Source organism: Echiichthys vipera (assembly GCF_963691815.1).
Source record: "Echiichthys vipera genome assembly, chromosome: 10".
In the NCBI taxonomy this organism is placed as follows: domain Eukaryota; kingdom Metazoa; phylum Chordata; class Actinopteri; order Perciformes; family Trachinidae; genus Echiichthys; species Echiichthys vipera.
In genome coordinates this window covers 25724298-25741187 of record NC_139835.1, presented here as the reverse complement: position 1 = coordinate 25741187, position 16890 = coordinate 25724298, and the positions used below count along the sequence as shown (strand labels likewise).

At 41.6% G+C, this 16890-nt stretch overlaps 1 protein-coding gene across 1 annotated transcript in view; it reads right to left on the bottom strand.

The window, feature by feature from the left end:
* Positions 1-16890, bottom strand: part of slc49a4 (solute carrier family 49 member 4) — a 50371-nt gene that overhangs the window by 13414 nt on the left and 20067 nt on the right. Inside the window, exons 5-7 of the mRNA XM_083921393.1 lie at positions 15866-15974; positions 9404-9471; positions 2452-2579 (exon numbers count right to left, since the gene is read on the bottom strand). Of these exons, the coding sequence (XP_083777519.1) occupies positions 2452-2579; positions 9404-9471; positions 15866-15974 (305 nt within the window). The remainder of the gene's footprint in view (positions 1-2451; positions 2580-9403; positions 9472-15865; positions 15975-16890) is intronic.

Below are 16890 nucleotides of genomic sequence, written 5' to 3'. Positions count from 1 at the left end.
TTCATTTAGAATACCATCCCTTAAGGTGGCAATTAACCAAACACAAAATATTGTAGGTTCAAGGTTACTAAAGTGTTCTGTGCAGTTTTTGATACTCAAAGCCAATGACACATTTTGGTTCGTACCAGGAAAGCATAGAAGTTGGATAGCCAGCCCTACATACAACACTTAATTAAGAAAGACTTTCCTCCCAGTCTGGCGTAGAGTGTCACAAGGAGATGTTGATGGCACTGTGACAGCAATTTCAATTTCAATTTCCCTTTTTTAATGTATTGCTGTTTTTAGTTTGCTTGCGCAGCATTCAGATGCAACTCATTTCATGGACTCTACAGTATGTCAAAATCAAATTTCTTACTCTTTTGCCAAAATGGGCAGATGTCCCATAGTAAACAACTTTACTCATTTGCTCCTCAGGCATGACGAGAATGTTACAGTCAACACTGACTGCTGCTGCTGTTGGTTTAATGTGCATGCGCTTCTTGGTTGAATTTAAATAATATTATATAAAATAATAATTCCAGTTTGTGCATTTTTAATTTAAAATCATGATGTGCTGACTGGCTCTACTCATTTCTCACAATAAACCTTGCAGAAGTCGTCTGTTAGCAAAAGTTTGTGTAACATGTGTATTGTTACAACACAGAGCATTCTATTGTCAAATGTGTGTGTGTTCATGTCTGCAGGGCAATCAGAAATCGTTCAGTATGTTTGGCCAGCTCTGGGCCTCAGCTGCAGTCCTTTGGCTGGGATCTAAAGTGAAATGTGCGAATCTGTATTAGAGTGGATGTGCTGAGAGATTAAGCCATCACCTCTGGAGCATCACGGCACCCTCCATCTCCCTTATCACAGCAGATTGGTCCAAATGAGCTCCCCATTAGCCTGCACGTCCCTTTAATCACAGTGCCTCTGAGGGCCCTCGCCTGCCTGCCTGCCTGTGACGGGGAACCCAGGAGACACTCATGCAGCCACCAATGGCCGCCTTCTTCCCTGCTCGTCTTTATTCAACCCTAATGAAGCCCTGATATCAAAGACTTAAAAACGCTTCAACCACTGCACTTTTACCGTCACATCATTGAATTAAGGTATCTGCCACCAAGTCCCAGTGGGCAGAAGTAGATCCCTTGAAGGAAGGGAACACGTGGTGAGCACAGCAGCAGGGGAATATGGGATGTACCTAGGTGGCCTGAGAAGAAGACGTTTTTTTCCGTAGAAATGATATTGAGGGCTGTACTACAGTCGCAGACTAGACATTTATACATTTAGGGCTAAAAAATGATTTCCACTCATGATTAATCTGCAGATTATTTTCAAGCCAACATGATTTTTGGATAATTTTGAATAATGTAATTGGAGGATGTACCGCAGTAAAACAGAAACACACATCAATGTCTAACAGAACCCGCATTGACAAGATTTCTGTTCACAGAAACTGCAGATTACACTGATCTCTGTGTGTGCTACTGGCCATCCCATACTGGGATAATGAGGTGTTTTGGCAGACTGTGATGCAGTATCACACCACCCTCTTGTGTGATATGCCAGGTGGATGGACAAGGTTGGAACGTGGCTGCTGCAGACTGTCAGTGCCTGGGATGAGAGGACGTGAGACAGAAAGAGAGCAGTGCCAAGGTCTTGAGAATGATGATGGATGATGATGGCTAGAGTCAGTGGTGTTGAAGGACATGCTGGTTTGCTTATTGGTTTGGCTTAGGAAAAGGCAGCTAAGTCCACTTATGTGTAAATGGGTCTATCAATGTCATCTACTAAGGGATTATACAGCTGTTTTTTTAACAGTGAAATGTTCTTAATGTCAAAGATAGTTCATGACCTATCCAGCTGATCATGTGTTTTTTTTGTTGAGGACCAGATTGTGGCTCGAATACAAGCAAGAATTGAAGCTGGATGCAGAGCATGGCTGACAGAGCATCACCAGGAAAGATAGCGGGTGTCTGCTGATGCCTGTAGGTCGTAGACTTCAGGCTGAGGTCTGACTGCAAAGATTTTTTTAACTACATCAAGGGTGACGTGTTTGACTACTAGTGGTGTCAAAGACTAAAACTAAACCCCACCTTTAAATATGGTGATTTGTTTTGGTGTCTAACTTTTGGTTCCTTTATTTTGGGGGTGCTTGTAAAAGAAAGGACAATTCCAGCATTTAATGTGTGTGTGTGTGTGCTAACAGTCTTAAATTTAGCTGTAAGTCAGCACTTTAAACTCATTATCATTGTTAAATTTCAAACCCAACAGGTTGAAATACAGAGCCAACACAATACAAAATGGTTCACAATACAAATGCTTACACAATGGACTCTATGAACTAAGCTGCAATACATAGAAAACACTCATTGGGGTCTTTAACAAATCCACAAAATGCTTCAAAGTCGACTGTCCACTGAATTCTTTTGATTCAGCTGCAATGTCACCTTGACAGTGATACTGCTGCGGACCCACCTGCAGTGGAGGGGAGGTGAGTGAATGAGGTCAGACAGGTTAGTGTGAACCAGGTAGAGGACAGCGAGGCTCCAGCCAGCATCAGCACCAGGATCAGCTTCAGCATGCCACGAATGGAGTCTGCAAACCTGGGAGTGGGCGGGAGGAAAGAGGAATATTAATTTGTATTCTGCCACTGAGGTGAAGCATTACATATTCAAGATACTGATCCTGAAATACACCAAGACAAAAGGCGCACAAAATTACTGAAGTGAGTAAATACAGCTGCTTCAGAAACATCCTGGCATCCTTCATAAAAACAATGAGCAGTTATGCAATTTCTAAATGTCTGCTTCCTCACTGATGTGTGTCATAATCTGTTACTGGAGACATGCATTGTTTCAGAGAAAGGATAGATCATTTCCTTCTCCCACTTGTTTCTGGGTGTGTCAGTTGCACTTGTCATTAAACAAGCAGAGACACTAGAGTTGATTCAATTTGTTTCACCAGCTAAGCAGGCGGACTTGAGATGCACATTGTAATGGATTGTGGAAGACAAGCCACTGGGCCGTTCCCAAACTCCCTCTCTCTCTCTCTCTCTCTGGAGCATTGTGGTTTCTCTTTGTAGCCCTTTCTAAACCATCATAGTTCATTAACTCCTCTCTACTCCTCTGGGTATGCATATGCATGCTTGTGAAAGATTAGATGAAGCTACAGAAGCCTGTAGCAAAGAAAGACACTAATTACTTTTGTTTTGTTGCTAACAGACACGATGTTTGAGAAAAGAGGGCTGAACTCGACAATGAACTTAATGCAAGAATAAAAAGAAGTGTTGGAAATGGCTGATTAGTTCAGCTAGGTTGTGAAGTTCTGTCAGTATGCTGAGGGCCAGGGGACCAGGGAAATCATTGTTTGGACGGATAATGAGAACATCTCAGCTCAGACCGTTTCCGCGGAGGCTTTTTTAGATGACATCAATGTCTCTTGGGATTTCATGAGCTGTCATCCACAGCCTCAACACCTCCATGTTCACAGGTCATCAGCTACATTCTGAATGCCTACCTTTAGACTCCAGACGACAGTGAGACAATTCAGAGCAGGCGAAAGGCTAATGTATGCTCAATGTTAGATACAGATACCGACTGAGCATTCTGTACTATGCGTTTATGTCATCCGTAGTTGTGCATGGTTTTTAAAAGTTTACGGATACCAACCCAATAGTTCAAGTGAGATGCGATCATAGTACACGATGAAGAAAATTTCCAAAATGGCAGAATGGAATGTTTTTCACATATAGAGATATGTTTTCTATATCGATGATGGCCACACAGACCATCGCCGTCTACTGCCTCCACTTTTGCCTCTTTCTTAAGAGGTAACCTCACCCACCATGTTGTTGTCAGACACATTTGACTCTGAGGTGCCCTCTGGTGGCTGTATTTCTTAAAGAGATATGTTGCCGATTTTAACCCAGCCCTGTGTCATGGCAAAGTTTCCGGTGAAAACCACTGCCTCGCTCGACTGGGATTTCCACCTGCTCACACTGACGACACAGCCATGACACAGAACTGGATTCAAATCCAGAGACTATCCCTTTAACATCGATGCCAAGGTAAATGACGTAGAGAAGTATGTGGGCAGTGTCGCCTACACCATAAGGAACGTCTTATGTTTTTTCATACGTAAAGGGAGCATAAATGAGCCTTTATGGTAACAGGGGAAAACATAATGAACTGTTTTGGCCTTTTCAAGTAAACAGTTCTAAAGTTGTCATATTTCTCTTCAAAAGAATGAGCTGGCGGCACTGAAAAAGGCAGTCTCATTATGAGCCAGGCGCTTGCCACTACGAAGAGATGTGTGGTTTCTCTGCCCACAGCTACCCCCCTCAAATCTGCATCATCCATCTGCCACTGACTGGCTCAACCATTCAACCACCCCCAGTGCCAGAGAGGGATGAAATCCTTAGCCTGCACCCAGCCAAGCCCTCATCTCTTTGCAGAGAGGATCACAGGCTACTCTCCGGTATCAATTCCAATCTGATCCTCTAAGCAGGCACGCTATAAGTAGCTTATTTCCTATACTAACTCTGATGGTCCCTGAGTCCACTTGATAAAGAGCTTGATCACTCACTGATTGGCAAGATAAGTCAGGTGCATGACACAGTTTGATTAAACTAGTACAAGTGAACACAGTTTGGGCCTACAGTTGACCAATAGGAATTTAAATATCCTACTTATGTGTTTAAAGGATAAGGCCAGATATAGTCTGTGCTTTTCATACTGCCAGTGCAAGTAAAAAGCAATGCCTGTGTGATCCACAACAATTAATGGCACAATGAGCCAAACTGTTTTGCTGGGTGAAATATAACACAATTACCACAAATGTAGCCACGGTATTTATTTTCAGTCAATCCCCCAGACATCATTATGTTGCAGCAAATAATCAGTAGAGCACCAAAGGTATCTAATTCTAAGGCTGAAAATACTTGTTGACAAATGCTTGTACTCCTGTTTTAGTAATACGTTTTTAAAAAGTACTGTATAGTGTACAGATGCTTGAATTGCTGCTCCTTTGCAAAAATGCAACACTATCTCACCATTTGTTTTAAAAGACTTAAACAAAGGGGCTTTCCAAATACTGGGTAAGGATGTGCATTACAATACTTTGTTGGTTTTAGTGCTTTAATTGTGATATTTTGAAAATAAGAATAATCCAGAATAACATTGAACAATAAAACACTTGCCAACTAACACCTGCATGCCTCCATTAATATAATTCAGAGCTGTATCACACTACTCAATGAGTAAAGAGGGTCATGTCATCTCATGAGGTAACGCCAGAATTAAAAGTCTATCTTTTACACTGCTCTAACAGGATTTATTGACCATAAAGATAGCATCATTTAAGTAATGTATAATCAGATTCAATTTTCTGCTCTCCTAGTGCCCGTGGGGAATGATGAAATATCATCTTCAGTATGATAATATCAATTGGGCCTGTCTACGTTTTAGTGAGGGACATGAAGTAAATAACCAAATGTGATGACCTGAATGCAATCACAGATTGTCCCTGTGCAGGCAAAACAAAGAAGGCAGTGGCTGATACTCATTTGTGTTTGCTCTATCTCATCTCATTAACCTGGAGTGTTGTCTGGCTCAGACCTTTCTGATATGAAGGATTTGGGTTTGTTTTCTGCCGCCACCTCTTCTTCCCTCACCCCTTCTCTGCCTCTTTTCCTGGGGGCTTATAATGGGATGATAACGAGGGATGCTTGTTAGTTATTCTTTCCACCCTCCTCAATCTGTGTAAAAAAGCGTAAAGCGTGCACTGTCATCCAACCAGCTTCTGCCTGAGCATCACAATTAAACAGCTCCCAGACTGTTGTCAAATGCCACACCTTGGAGCATTCACCACTAATTGAACCTGCTGCATTGACCTCCCTGCCATTCAACTATCCACTGGCAAGAGACAGGTAATGAAATGTTTGCAAGCAGCCAGTGTGTGTTTTTTGGCAAATGGCAAGTGCTAATCCCCCAAGAAATGTAGCTTTGCAGTAGTATAGGCCACTTAAAATGTGACACTGCAACACCTGCAGCACAAAAAGCATTTAAAGATGGCCATCTTCTGCCCCTGTTGCAAACTGTGCCCAGCATTGATGCGGTACTATGTTGGCTGGGGGGAGAGAGAACGCTAGAGGCAAATAATAAGTCTCATCTTGACCTTAACTTTTTAAAGGCTGCTAGTGGGTGAGACAAGGGACAAAGACCGCTCTCTGCTAAGATCATTACCACAAGCTTTACTGGGAATGTATCTAATAATGCCATATTGCAGCAAGTTGATGAAGACAAAGGAAAACGCAGAGAGAGGCAGCATTTAGTTTTAAGTGAGTAGGGAAAGAGTAAATTAAATATTAATTTCTTCCGTTATATAACTTTTTTCTAATCAAAGGATGCCTTTCAGATTGCAACTAGTGACTCATCTCCCAACGGCCATGAGCCCGGTGACTGATGATAAATAATGAGAACGTCTGCTCCCTGCTGTGGATGGCCCAGGAGTACCAGCCACAAATCACATCAGGTTCAGGTTTAATCATGTTCTAGCTCAGGAAAGCATTAGAACAAAAATATAGGTGTGCAATGTAAAGGTGTACGGTCAAATGGTATCAAAGTGTGTAGACTTTCACTTATACCTGAATCAGTGAGCATTTCAAAGTCTCCATAGTCAATAAATCTGACATTTTAAGGTGGCCGAGGAAAACAGTGTTGTCATTATCACGTATCATTTATCAGAAATCTTGACAGATGACAATGCAATCACTAAAAATCATGAAATTATAGCTTTGCAAAACAGTGTTATGAAACACACACAAATGTTTTAGCTCCCTTCCATATTAACAAACCTGAAGATGCATTTCACATAACCATATACGTACAGTGGGCATGTGCGCGCCGGTGTAAACAAATAGCTAAAGTCTAAAGTTACTCTGCGGTTCAAAATACAGACAATACTTCGGAGGAAGAACAGCAATGGCAGAAAGTAAGACAAGGGATTTCTTTGCCTGACGACGTAGTGGAACTGTTACTGAAAGTAATGCATGAAACTAAGATTAAAGAACTAAGATTGGGAGTCCGTTAACATATCAAAGTGGTACTATCAGCATTATCTATCATTGGAGGAAGCCATGGCAATGGGAAAGGAGCACCCACATGACAAGAATGAAACCACAAAAGGTATTTAGGCCTACCAATAATGTTTTGGCTTGACACGTGGGTATCTGTGCCATTGTTTCCATAAGTCTCTGTATCTGCCCGTCCAGACTAAAATGTAACCCTGAAGTTTTCACATTAAAATGGGGAAAGCAGACAAAAGTTGATACATTTTAGGGGCTCGGAAACACCCGAGTAGTGTGGATGTTAGGCTACATTCACACAATAATACATTTTTGTTTCAAAATGCATAGATTTGACTATGTTTACACCTAAGACAAGTTCATACCCAGCCTCTATCAACCATCTTAAGGAAATTTTGATAATTCCATATAGACATAGAGCAAATTACATGTGGCCAAATGTTAAAGCTGAATATCATTTAACTATCAACTGTTGCACCAAGGACAACAATCAATCCCTCCAGTGACTCAGAGTCTATGTAATCAACACCAATAATTCAGCAGCTCTGTTTACGTACACTTTCATCTCGTGCTGCAAACAGCTTCATTGATTAACAGTGGGAGTGATGGGCTCATTTCCCTGATTACAGCTTTAAGAAAACAGTGGGCCTGCCTGGAAGTGCTGATTGGGCCTCAGCTGCGATAAACATATATCCGATGGAGCACGAATGAATCCCTTGCTTTTGCAGACTCCACACTTTGTCTTTGCGGCGTGGCTCCCTATCCATCAATGAAGGTGAAGTGACTGTTGCATTGGCATCTATTCCCCTCGCTCTATCACTGTGTCACTGGATCAGATCATTTATTAAGAGTTGATGAGAGAAGGGGAGCAAGCGAGTCATCCTCCTTCACCTAAATTCACCCCTCTACTGTTCGTTATATGAGATTTATTAGTTAAGTAATAATGTTGTAAACAATACAGCTTTCTTAGCGTCAGGGGAATACAGTATGTATGCACCACTGATCACCGCTGTCAGGAATATTCAAAGGTACTAGTTTCTAGTACCTTACCTATCTAGTTTGTGAGATAGAGGCAAAGCCAAGGCTACCAAACACGACATGGATTGATTGTTTCCATAATTTATCAATTAAAGGACACTTTGTTCAGGACTGTCTTTTGTGCGTTATGTCCCGACGGAAGTACATTCATTCCTGCAACAGATGGTTTTGACAGTGTGTCAATTGTCCTGTTCATAGATGAGTTGAAATCAAAATGACATGTGTTCTTTTCATGTATTCATGTGCTATGTTCCTACTTTTTTTCTATTTTAACCGTGCAAACAATCTATGCCAGTGGTTCCCAACGTTTCTTTTTTTTTGTCGTGGCCCCTTTAAACTAAATAATGTCTACTGACTTGTGACCAAGGTTAAACGAATTCATGAGCTGGGAGCAGTTAAATTAAAGGGTGGTTTTTCATTCGCATCATTTTTGAAGAGGTGAAGGTGTGAAACTATGCAGTATTTAAAAGGGAAAAGAGAAGTCCAAACATAATTGTAGAAATATACATGTCCTTATTTCTTATACATTAATCATCTCCTGCATCAGAATTATCTTGCAACTCTTTTGTGGGTCCTGACCCCCAGCTCAGGAAACCTTGATCTAAAGTACTTTTTTAGGGCATTTACTTCTCTGGAGTTTCTTCAACAAATACTTTCTGTGACCCCTAAAGTTACTTTTTAATGTTAAGAGCTTAAAGATTAAAATGAAGCGAGATTTCCCAAGCAAAGGAGGTTTTAACTTTCCTTCATATTGTCTGGTACTTTGACCATCACAGAGAGTTGTAAGATTCAACTGCATCGAATGTCTGCAAAAGTGAAGGGTTACAGTAAGTGTTTATTTTCTAATTTGATGCCTCACCGGGTCCATCGAGTTTTCACTGAGCTTGGTGGTATTAGCACAATAATCAGATGGAACTACCATTTTGTTTTTCACTTAAACGTTGAAAAAGTTAGAGATGATGGGGGAAGTTTAGAGGTCTGGAACCATTTATGCTTCCTTTTAAAGTCACTTCAAACCATATTCTCTGGCCGTACAATGAGAAAGTAACATAATAACATGGATGAGAAGGCTGCATATAGGTTACCCAGGTCAATGGAGTGTGTTTGTGGAAGATGTTAATTAACAAGCCCATTATACTGTAGAGAGGATTTGCATAACATGAGTGGTCTAGATATCCAAGTTATAGTAGCCCGGACTTGCTTGGACAATCTTGCCTTATTGCTTTCTTTTCACTATAAAACCATATTTAATGATTACGCCATGTGACAGTCACACAATAAAAACTGCAGTATACAGTAGCTTACCTGGCCATTGCCACTCCAAACACACATCCACCAACAGTTGACCAGAAACCAATCCAACCTGCATCCACCTGGGGGATAAAAAAGAATAGAGGGGTGGTGGTGTAGAGTGGAGGAAGGTGAGAAAAAGGAGAAGAGAAGGTTATTCGGTGTTCAACATGCAGTCCATGACTGTGAGGACAGAGAGCCGGCACTAAGTGTCTGAAGTTTGCCGAGGCCTGTCAATCACTGCGTTCAGTAAATTTCCAGGCAGCAGTGCTATAAGAATAGCTTGGTGTGTGTGAGCCTGTGTGTGTGTTAGATTGTTGTCCTTACTTATTTACACGGATGAAGGCAAACGAATACGCTTAGCCTTAAAGTCAGGAGAAAGGACGGCATGGCTAAGGGACTGCAGCAGAATCAATATGAGGTAAGGTGTCACACACACACACACACACACACACACACACACACACACACACACACACACACACACACACACACACACACACACACACACACACACACACACACACACACACACACACACACACACACACACACACACACACACACACACACACACACACACACACACACACACACACACACACACACACACACACACACACACACACACACACACACACACACACACACACACACACACACACACACACACACACACACACACACACACACACACACACACACACACACACACACACACACACACACACACACACACACACACACACACACACACACACACACACACACACACACACACAGTGTACCATCCAGGTAAGAACGTCTCCGAGCGCCAATGAAGGCGTTTGGTTCCCATCAATCTCACCGAGGTAATAACTCACGTTCAACCAAAACCAACCAGATGGAGGACGAGACAGTGAGGGAGCAGAATCTTAAGTAGGATCTGATGCTTTTTGCTTAATCATACTCTGCATCGACCTGTCAAGAAAGTCTATAATGAAGAAAAGTGGACTATCAAAGTTATTAAATGTAAAATGTCTCCTGGCTTAGTAAGTGATGAATGAGGAAATGTCATTACATTTTCTGTGTGGGACAGCCTTGTGTAAGATGCTTGTTTGCGTGGTCTGCGACAGCTTGAAAAGGTGAACTGCACCCTTCCGCCCATGTAAACGACGAGGATCAAAACGTTTGATTTACAAACACCCACAACCCTGTGGCACCTAGAATGCTGCTTATTATCTGTGTTGGCAGTGCAGTGCCAGTGCAAGGGTTTCTAAGGCGTAATAATGTCACATCAGTTTGTGCACCAATTTAGGAAGCTAAACACAAATGCTTGCCAAGCCATTTCAATTCCGAGATGCAAATTACTATGTTTCATGTGTGGGTGGTGAGCTAATTAACTGCAGTATTCTTAGTGTCTTGGAACCCTAAAATAAGGCCAGATTTGAAGCTTAATCATGCCTGCTACATTGTGATTGTGTCAATAAGCTGGAGATGACTGGTGTTAGGGTAGGGAAAGCCAGCATTCAAGGCTCTTGACATGTTAACATGTTTGTTTTCGCTAATTCCCTCTCTCAAACTCTTGTTATAAGCCATTTTAAGCCAATAGTCAAATACCTTATCCTTAGCTTTGGTCCTACATGGTGTTCCTACTCTAACTCACTTCATGTAATCCTAGAAAATCCTTAAAACGATCTTTTATAGCATGGAAGTGCTCCATCTGAAGGCAGAGCATTCATTCTGATCAAGTTTACCAGTGCTCCAGAACTACACAAGGGATTTTGTAAGGCAATGAAAACATCAATCAAAAGAAGCAGGACACATCTGAAGAGCCTTCTAGTTCTACCAGTTCTCAATGGCTACTCTCCATCGAGGGAACAATAGAGCATGATGACACCTGTTTCCAAAGTCATACTCGTTTATGGTTATGCTAATCTCTATGCTAATTCCGTCTGTCTGCAGGTCTAGCACATTTCCTTCAGCAGTCCTCACACAGCAGACATTCAAGCCCACGGGTGAGGAGTGACTTTTAACAAGATTCTACATGATGCCAGTTTTAAATCAGATACAATCCAATAATTATACATCTGTGTCCATTTCTACTTACACCATCCTATTGTGTTTGAATGGCTGTTATTCTGGTCTCACCCTGACTCCCACATCCCACTTATCACAAACACAGTAGAGAGTATACTGTCAAAAAATGACAACTGCAAGAAGGACGGGCTGACTGCATTTGAGAATAATGCACAGGTGCAAAACTGAAACAAGGATGGCAACGTAAGCACTGAGATGTCCATCTGTTCAAGAAAATTGCCCAATTTTGTTGTTTCTATTTCTTGTTTTGGGCCAAGTGGCAACTACTGCGCCTGCAGGGCTGGAGGGAGTACTTCTAATAGATGGAAGTGAACTCTTTTACTTGGAGCAAGAACTCAATCAGCAAGTTCAAAGAGGAACATCCATCTGGCTGAGAACCATAGCCGTGAACTTGAAGGTGCTGTTTCTCAACCAAACAATTTTATACTCAGCGACAAGCCACCCAAGTGTGCACTAGGAAGTAAAAGTACCAAATCATCGTCTAAAAGTAGAAATGCAAACCTTTACACTCAGACACAGCAATGACAAAAAGGTACAACCCTTGTGGACTTCAATTGTCACTAGGAATGTGCTTGACTTCCTGCCAAGAACATGCACACAGCTCTCACTCCTATAGATTGGATACAAGTAGGACAACTCTTAGACCCCTCTAGTATGTGAGATAGAAAAAGCTGTTGCAAAGTCAACATGAACTCCACATTGCTTTGAATCTCAGCTTTAAACACCAAGGCACTGTCCCCCAACTCTGCTTCATGTAGGGAACTTGTTTTTTCTGATCCAGGCAAGGCCAGTCCTTTGAAATACCATGTCAACTCGAAGTCAACATGAAGTAAACAAGTTTCTCCCAAGATGCTTGAATCTGTATCTAATGCCACTTTTGTTTTTCCTCACCTAGCGTCACCCCGAGGTTTTTTGTTCCCATTGACAAAGTGTTTGCCAGCCAGTGCCTCTGTCCTTCTGCCTTTTAATTTACTGAATAAATCCTTCCAAGTTGTTTAACACCCAAGTTGCATATTAAGTAAACTGTTGAAATATCAGCATGGGAGCTGAAACCAGAGAGTTGGCTTGGTCCTGGGACAGCGTTTGCCATCTGCAGGGCATATTTATTTTGCCGTCATGATGTCAATCAAGATGTTTTTCTACTACAATAGTTTTTGGCCCTTCCAGTGAGGAACGGGCATAAGTTTGTTTTTACAATCCAGTCTTAGAAAGAAGGCAGCAGATTTGCCACTTTTCACTTTCAATGCTCCTGCTGCCCCACAGCAGACATCATGGCTAGTACGGCTGTAACGACATAGCGATGTGGATTAATATATCAGTTCAATGATCAACAGCCCAATATCATTGATTCAAAGTGAAAATATTGATACATATCAGCAACTTTAAAATGTCCCCATTATTTGAAAATTCCAACTTTATATAAATTATTTTGTATTACAAGTTATATTAAGTTGTTCATGCTCCGTAATAAAACAGTCAAATCATATTTTGTTGCTTTTTGTGTGTTGATTAAAATGTAACTGATTGTAGTAAATGGTGAAATGAAACTGTCTCATAGTGACCAAGGGGTCCAAAAATGAATTGAATGGAAAAGGCATTGTGGCAGACTTTGTGATATCGTTGCCCGAAGAATCAATACAATATCGTTGTAAAACTCGTGATTTACACTCTCAATGGTTAGCTGAGAAAACAGATGACAGAAGTGTAGATATTTCTGGAGAACAATCCTGAGGAAATGGCTGAAAAATGTTGAAATAGATCAACAGAGGGTAGAGAAAAGGCAGAAGAGATGAAGGGAGATCTGGAGGAGAAATAACTGCATGAAGCAAAGGTAGAGTAAAGTTGTCAAATGTATATGCACTTTAGAAGCCTGAAAACAAAAAAAAGACATGGACATGAAATGGAGAAAATTCAGAGACCTTTAAAAGTAGGCAGAAACCTGCAACTAGCACGGACTGGAAATAAACCGCAATGGCTGGAAGTTGGTGCGTAGGTGGGATGCATTACATCAGATCCCAGTGTGGTCTGTGAGCACAAATGAAGGGAGTGTGACAGGATGCAAGCAGTGCACTTAGGCGAAAAATGAGCATGCTTGCTGGAGCAGGATCTGGTCTACATACTGTAGATAGCGCTAGCTGTTACAATCTGTGTCATAGCAGACTGACATTGTCTACACACAGAACAGCACTGGCAGCAGTGTAGCAATTGTCAGCAAAAGAAAGGAGAACCAAGTTATACACATCTGTTTCCGAGTACACCTGCATGTGCAATCCTCCATATGCACCAAAATTAACAAATTATTAGAAAGCATGAAGGCATTAATAGAAAGAATGAAATTGCCATTTTGCGATGAATGCATTGTACCTTGGCCTAAGGCTCTTACTGCATACTTTAAATTATCAGAGAAACAGTCCGATTGGGTAACATGATTCACAGATGAGAGAAAGGTAATAAAAGAGAAAGGGAAAACAATTTGCTCAAATGAAAATGCATGAGAGTTTAGAAAGAGAAAATGGGTCTATATATACATGTCACATCTTGTGTTTGTATGAAATGCTCACTCCTCTCCCAACAACATCTCTCTGTGCTGTTTTTGGATCTGACTAGTCAACAAAGAAACAGCAGAAACAGCCAGACTTGAAGCTGTGAGTTCTGTGGGTCTGCAGGTTCACTGTGAGCTTAAACAAAAAGAAGATGCAGTATTTGCTCCGTTCAACCCGACTTTAAGAACAAACCTCTCCGTGCCCGAAGAAGGAAAACTTTCAGAAGTCTTTTGCTGCATTAGCACACCTCCACCTCACCATGTTTAGATGCACATTTATTCTGTTTCATTTATATTAGAAGCTCAGAGTTGTGAACCCAGGGGATATCCTGTAACCTCACTGCAACACACTTTCATTTCTAACACCTTTATCTTCTTAACTAGCGTAGATAAAAAGAAAGGTGGAAGGGAGAAAAAAATATTTTGAGAACAAATGAAATCTAAGAACAATTTGGTATGTGCCATTGACTGAGGTATAAAGATAGAGGTGTGAGGAGAAATGTTTCATCCTCTGCTCTCTCTCCCTCTGTGTGATCTTCTTTTCAGCAGCACCTGGCGGATGATAACCTTGAAGAGATTTGCCTTTTGTTTTTTTGACATACTGCTGCGTCGACACCTGAAGATGCAAAATATACTTTTTTTCTAACCTCCTCCAGACTCATATAGTCCCACTCTTACTCTTCGGTCTGTCTCAGACTGAAGATGGTGAGCAGGAATGAAAATGGCGATGTGCCAATAACGGGACTCTTCACAAAAGATGGACAGAAGATGATGGTAAATGGACTTGTACTTATGAAGCGCCTTTCTAGTCTTCTGACTACTCAAGGTGCTTTCACAGTCTTTGTCACATTCACCCATTCACACAGACATTCCCACTGATGGCAGTGGACATCTACATACCATCTAATCTAATGTAACCATTCACACCACATTTACACACCCATGCGCAGCACGGGGAGCAATTCGGGGTTCAGTGTCTTGCCCAAGGACACTTCAACATGTGGACCAGGGGAGGTGGGGATGGAACCGCCAATCTCTCAAATGGAGGACGACTCACTCTTCCTCTGAGCCACAGTCGCTAATAATAATGATAATTATCCTTTTTTATTTCTAGGTTACCTGAAATATGACTGAATGTGTTTTGGACGGTGAATAGGTAGGAGCAACTTAATAAACCACCACAGTGAAGTTCAGCTGGCTGGAGGCTTTTCTACACGAAAATATATTTCTCAAGTTAGTGCAGGAGCCTTGGGGTTAATTATGCTTCAACATCTTCAGAATTTCAGATCTGCTTTGAAAGGCCCTGTGTGCTTTCTGAGCAATAACGACAATAACAGGCATCACTCTCAGGAGACATTACAAGATTCTGAAAGGTATTTCAAAATACAACCACCAAACTGAAAAGAAACCTCCGCATCAAATCATCATGTTGCTTGTCTGAGTGGTCTGCGCTTGCCGAAAGCTTTGCAGAATGCTGGAAGAGGAGGTTTTCAAAACGGGAAAATGAAACCCGCTAAATTGACTGACAAGCTTCCATCTCTCTCTGATACTTCCTTGCAACTTATACCCTTCATTGGAAACTGTTTGTAAAAGGACAGGAACTTTAAAAAAAATATATATATATACTATATAGTTTAGTAATTTAGTGAAGGTTCAGGCTAGGGAAGGGGCTAGGAAATGCATTGTCACAGAGTATCCTCACAAGTATAAAGGGAGTGTTTGCATGCGTGTTTGCGTGCGCATGTGTATGGGTGTGTGTGTGTGTGTGTGTGTGTGTGTGTGTGTGTGTGTGTGTGTGTGTGTGTGTGTGTGTGTGCGTGCGGGCGTGCGTGCATGTGTGTGTGTGTTTTGCCTACCTGGCTAACTTTGGCTGGTGTAAGGACCATGTCGAGGACTCCCGACCAGCCAGCAATCACTCCTGTGGGAACTGCGTAGGCCAGTGCAATCATCAGGAACCGCAGGTTACTAAAGGAGACACATTAGAGAGTCAAGATTGCACTCAAGAAAAAGCTTTTAAAGCTAATTGTTTGCTTACTGATTCTCCCCTACATATGAATACAGATGAGTTATTTGACCACGTGTGTCTATGCAAAAAACTCCTCAATAATATGCTGGATATGAAGTTATGTGAAAAATGTGGATTGTTGTTGTTTTTTCCCTCTGGTTTTATTTGTTTACTTCATCCAGGCTGTTCATTTCTTAGGCAGGTCCTATCACTGTCCTCTGGGTAAACATATCTTAACTTCTCAAATAGCCCAATCAGTGTTTCCAGGGAGCAATATACAGGCAGATCCCCATATGAATTTTTAATGAGGCATCTATTACATCCTGTTTTCCCTTTTTCAGTCATTCCAACATACATTACTTTCACCTCTTCTGTTGAAGCCTGTCATTAGGACTAAAAGGAAAGTACTGATATTTACAGATGTGTGTCTAACTCTAACTGCACCGGTAAGGTTTGTCAGTTGATTCTAATCAAGAGAACACCCTCCACAGGGTCATAAAGGATTTCACAGTCACAACACAACAACAAAATGTCACACAAGTACAACCTACATCCTAAAAGCACTGCCTGAAATGAAACTGTGAATGCGGTATAACAGAATGTCTTCTTTCATCTTTTGTTCAGTGGTGTTTGGAGGTCTGCCATCTGCTCCCGGTCTTGTTTGCTAGCCCACATATATATTGTCACTTTACACACACGCAGCTCTGGCTCATCTCCCTGCTACCGTCACAGCAGAAGATCTATCCTCATGCAGAGCGTAGTGTGGTGACAGAGAGAGGAACAGCTACCCTGAGCACAGCAGCCGGAGTAAAGCTGCCAGGCACCGCAGAGGGCAAGATAGACCTAAAACTGAATGATATCGTCCAAAGTTATTGA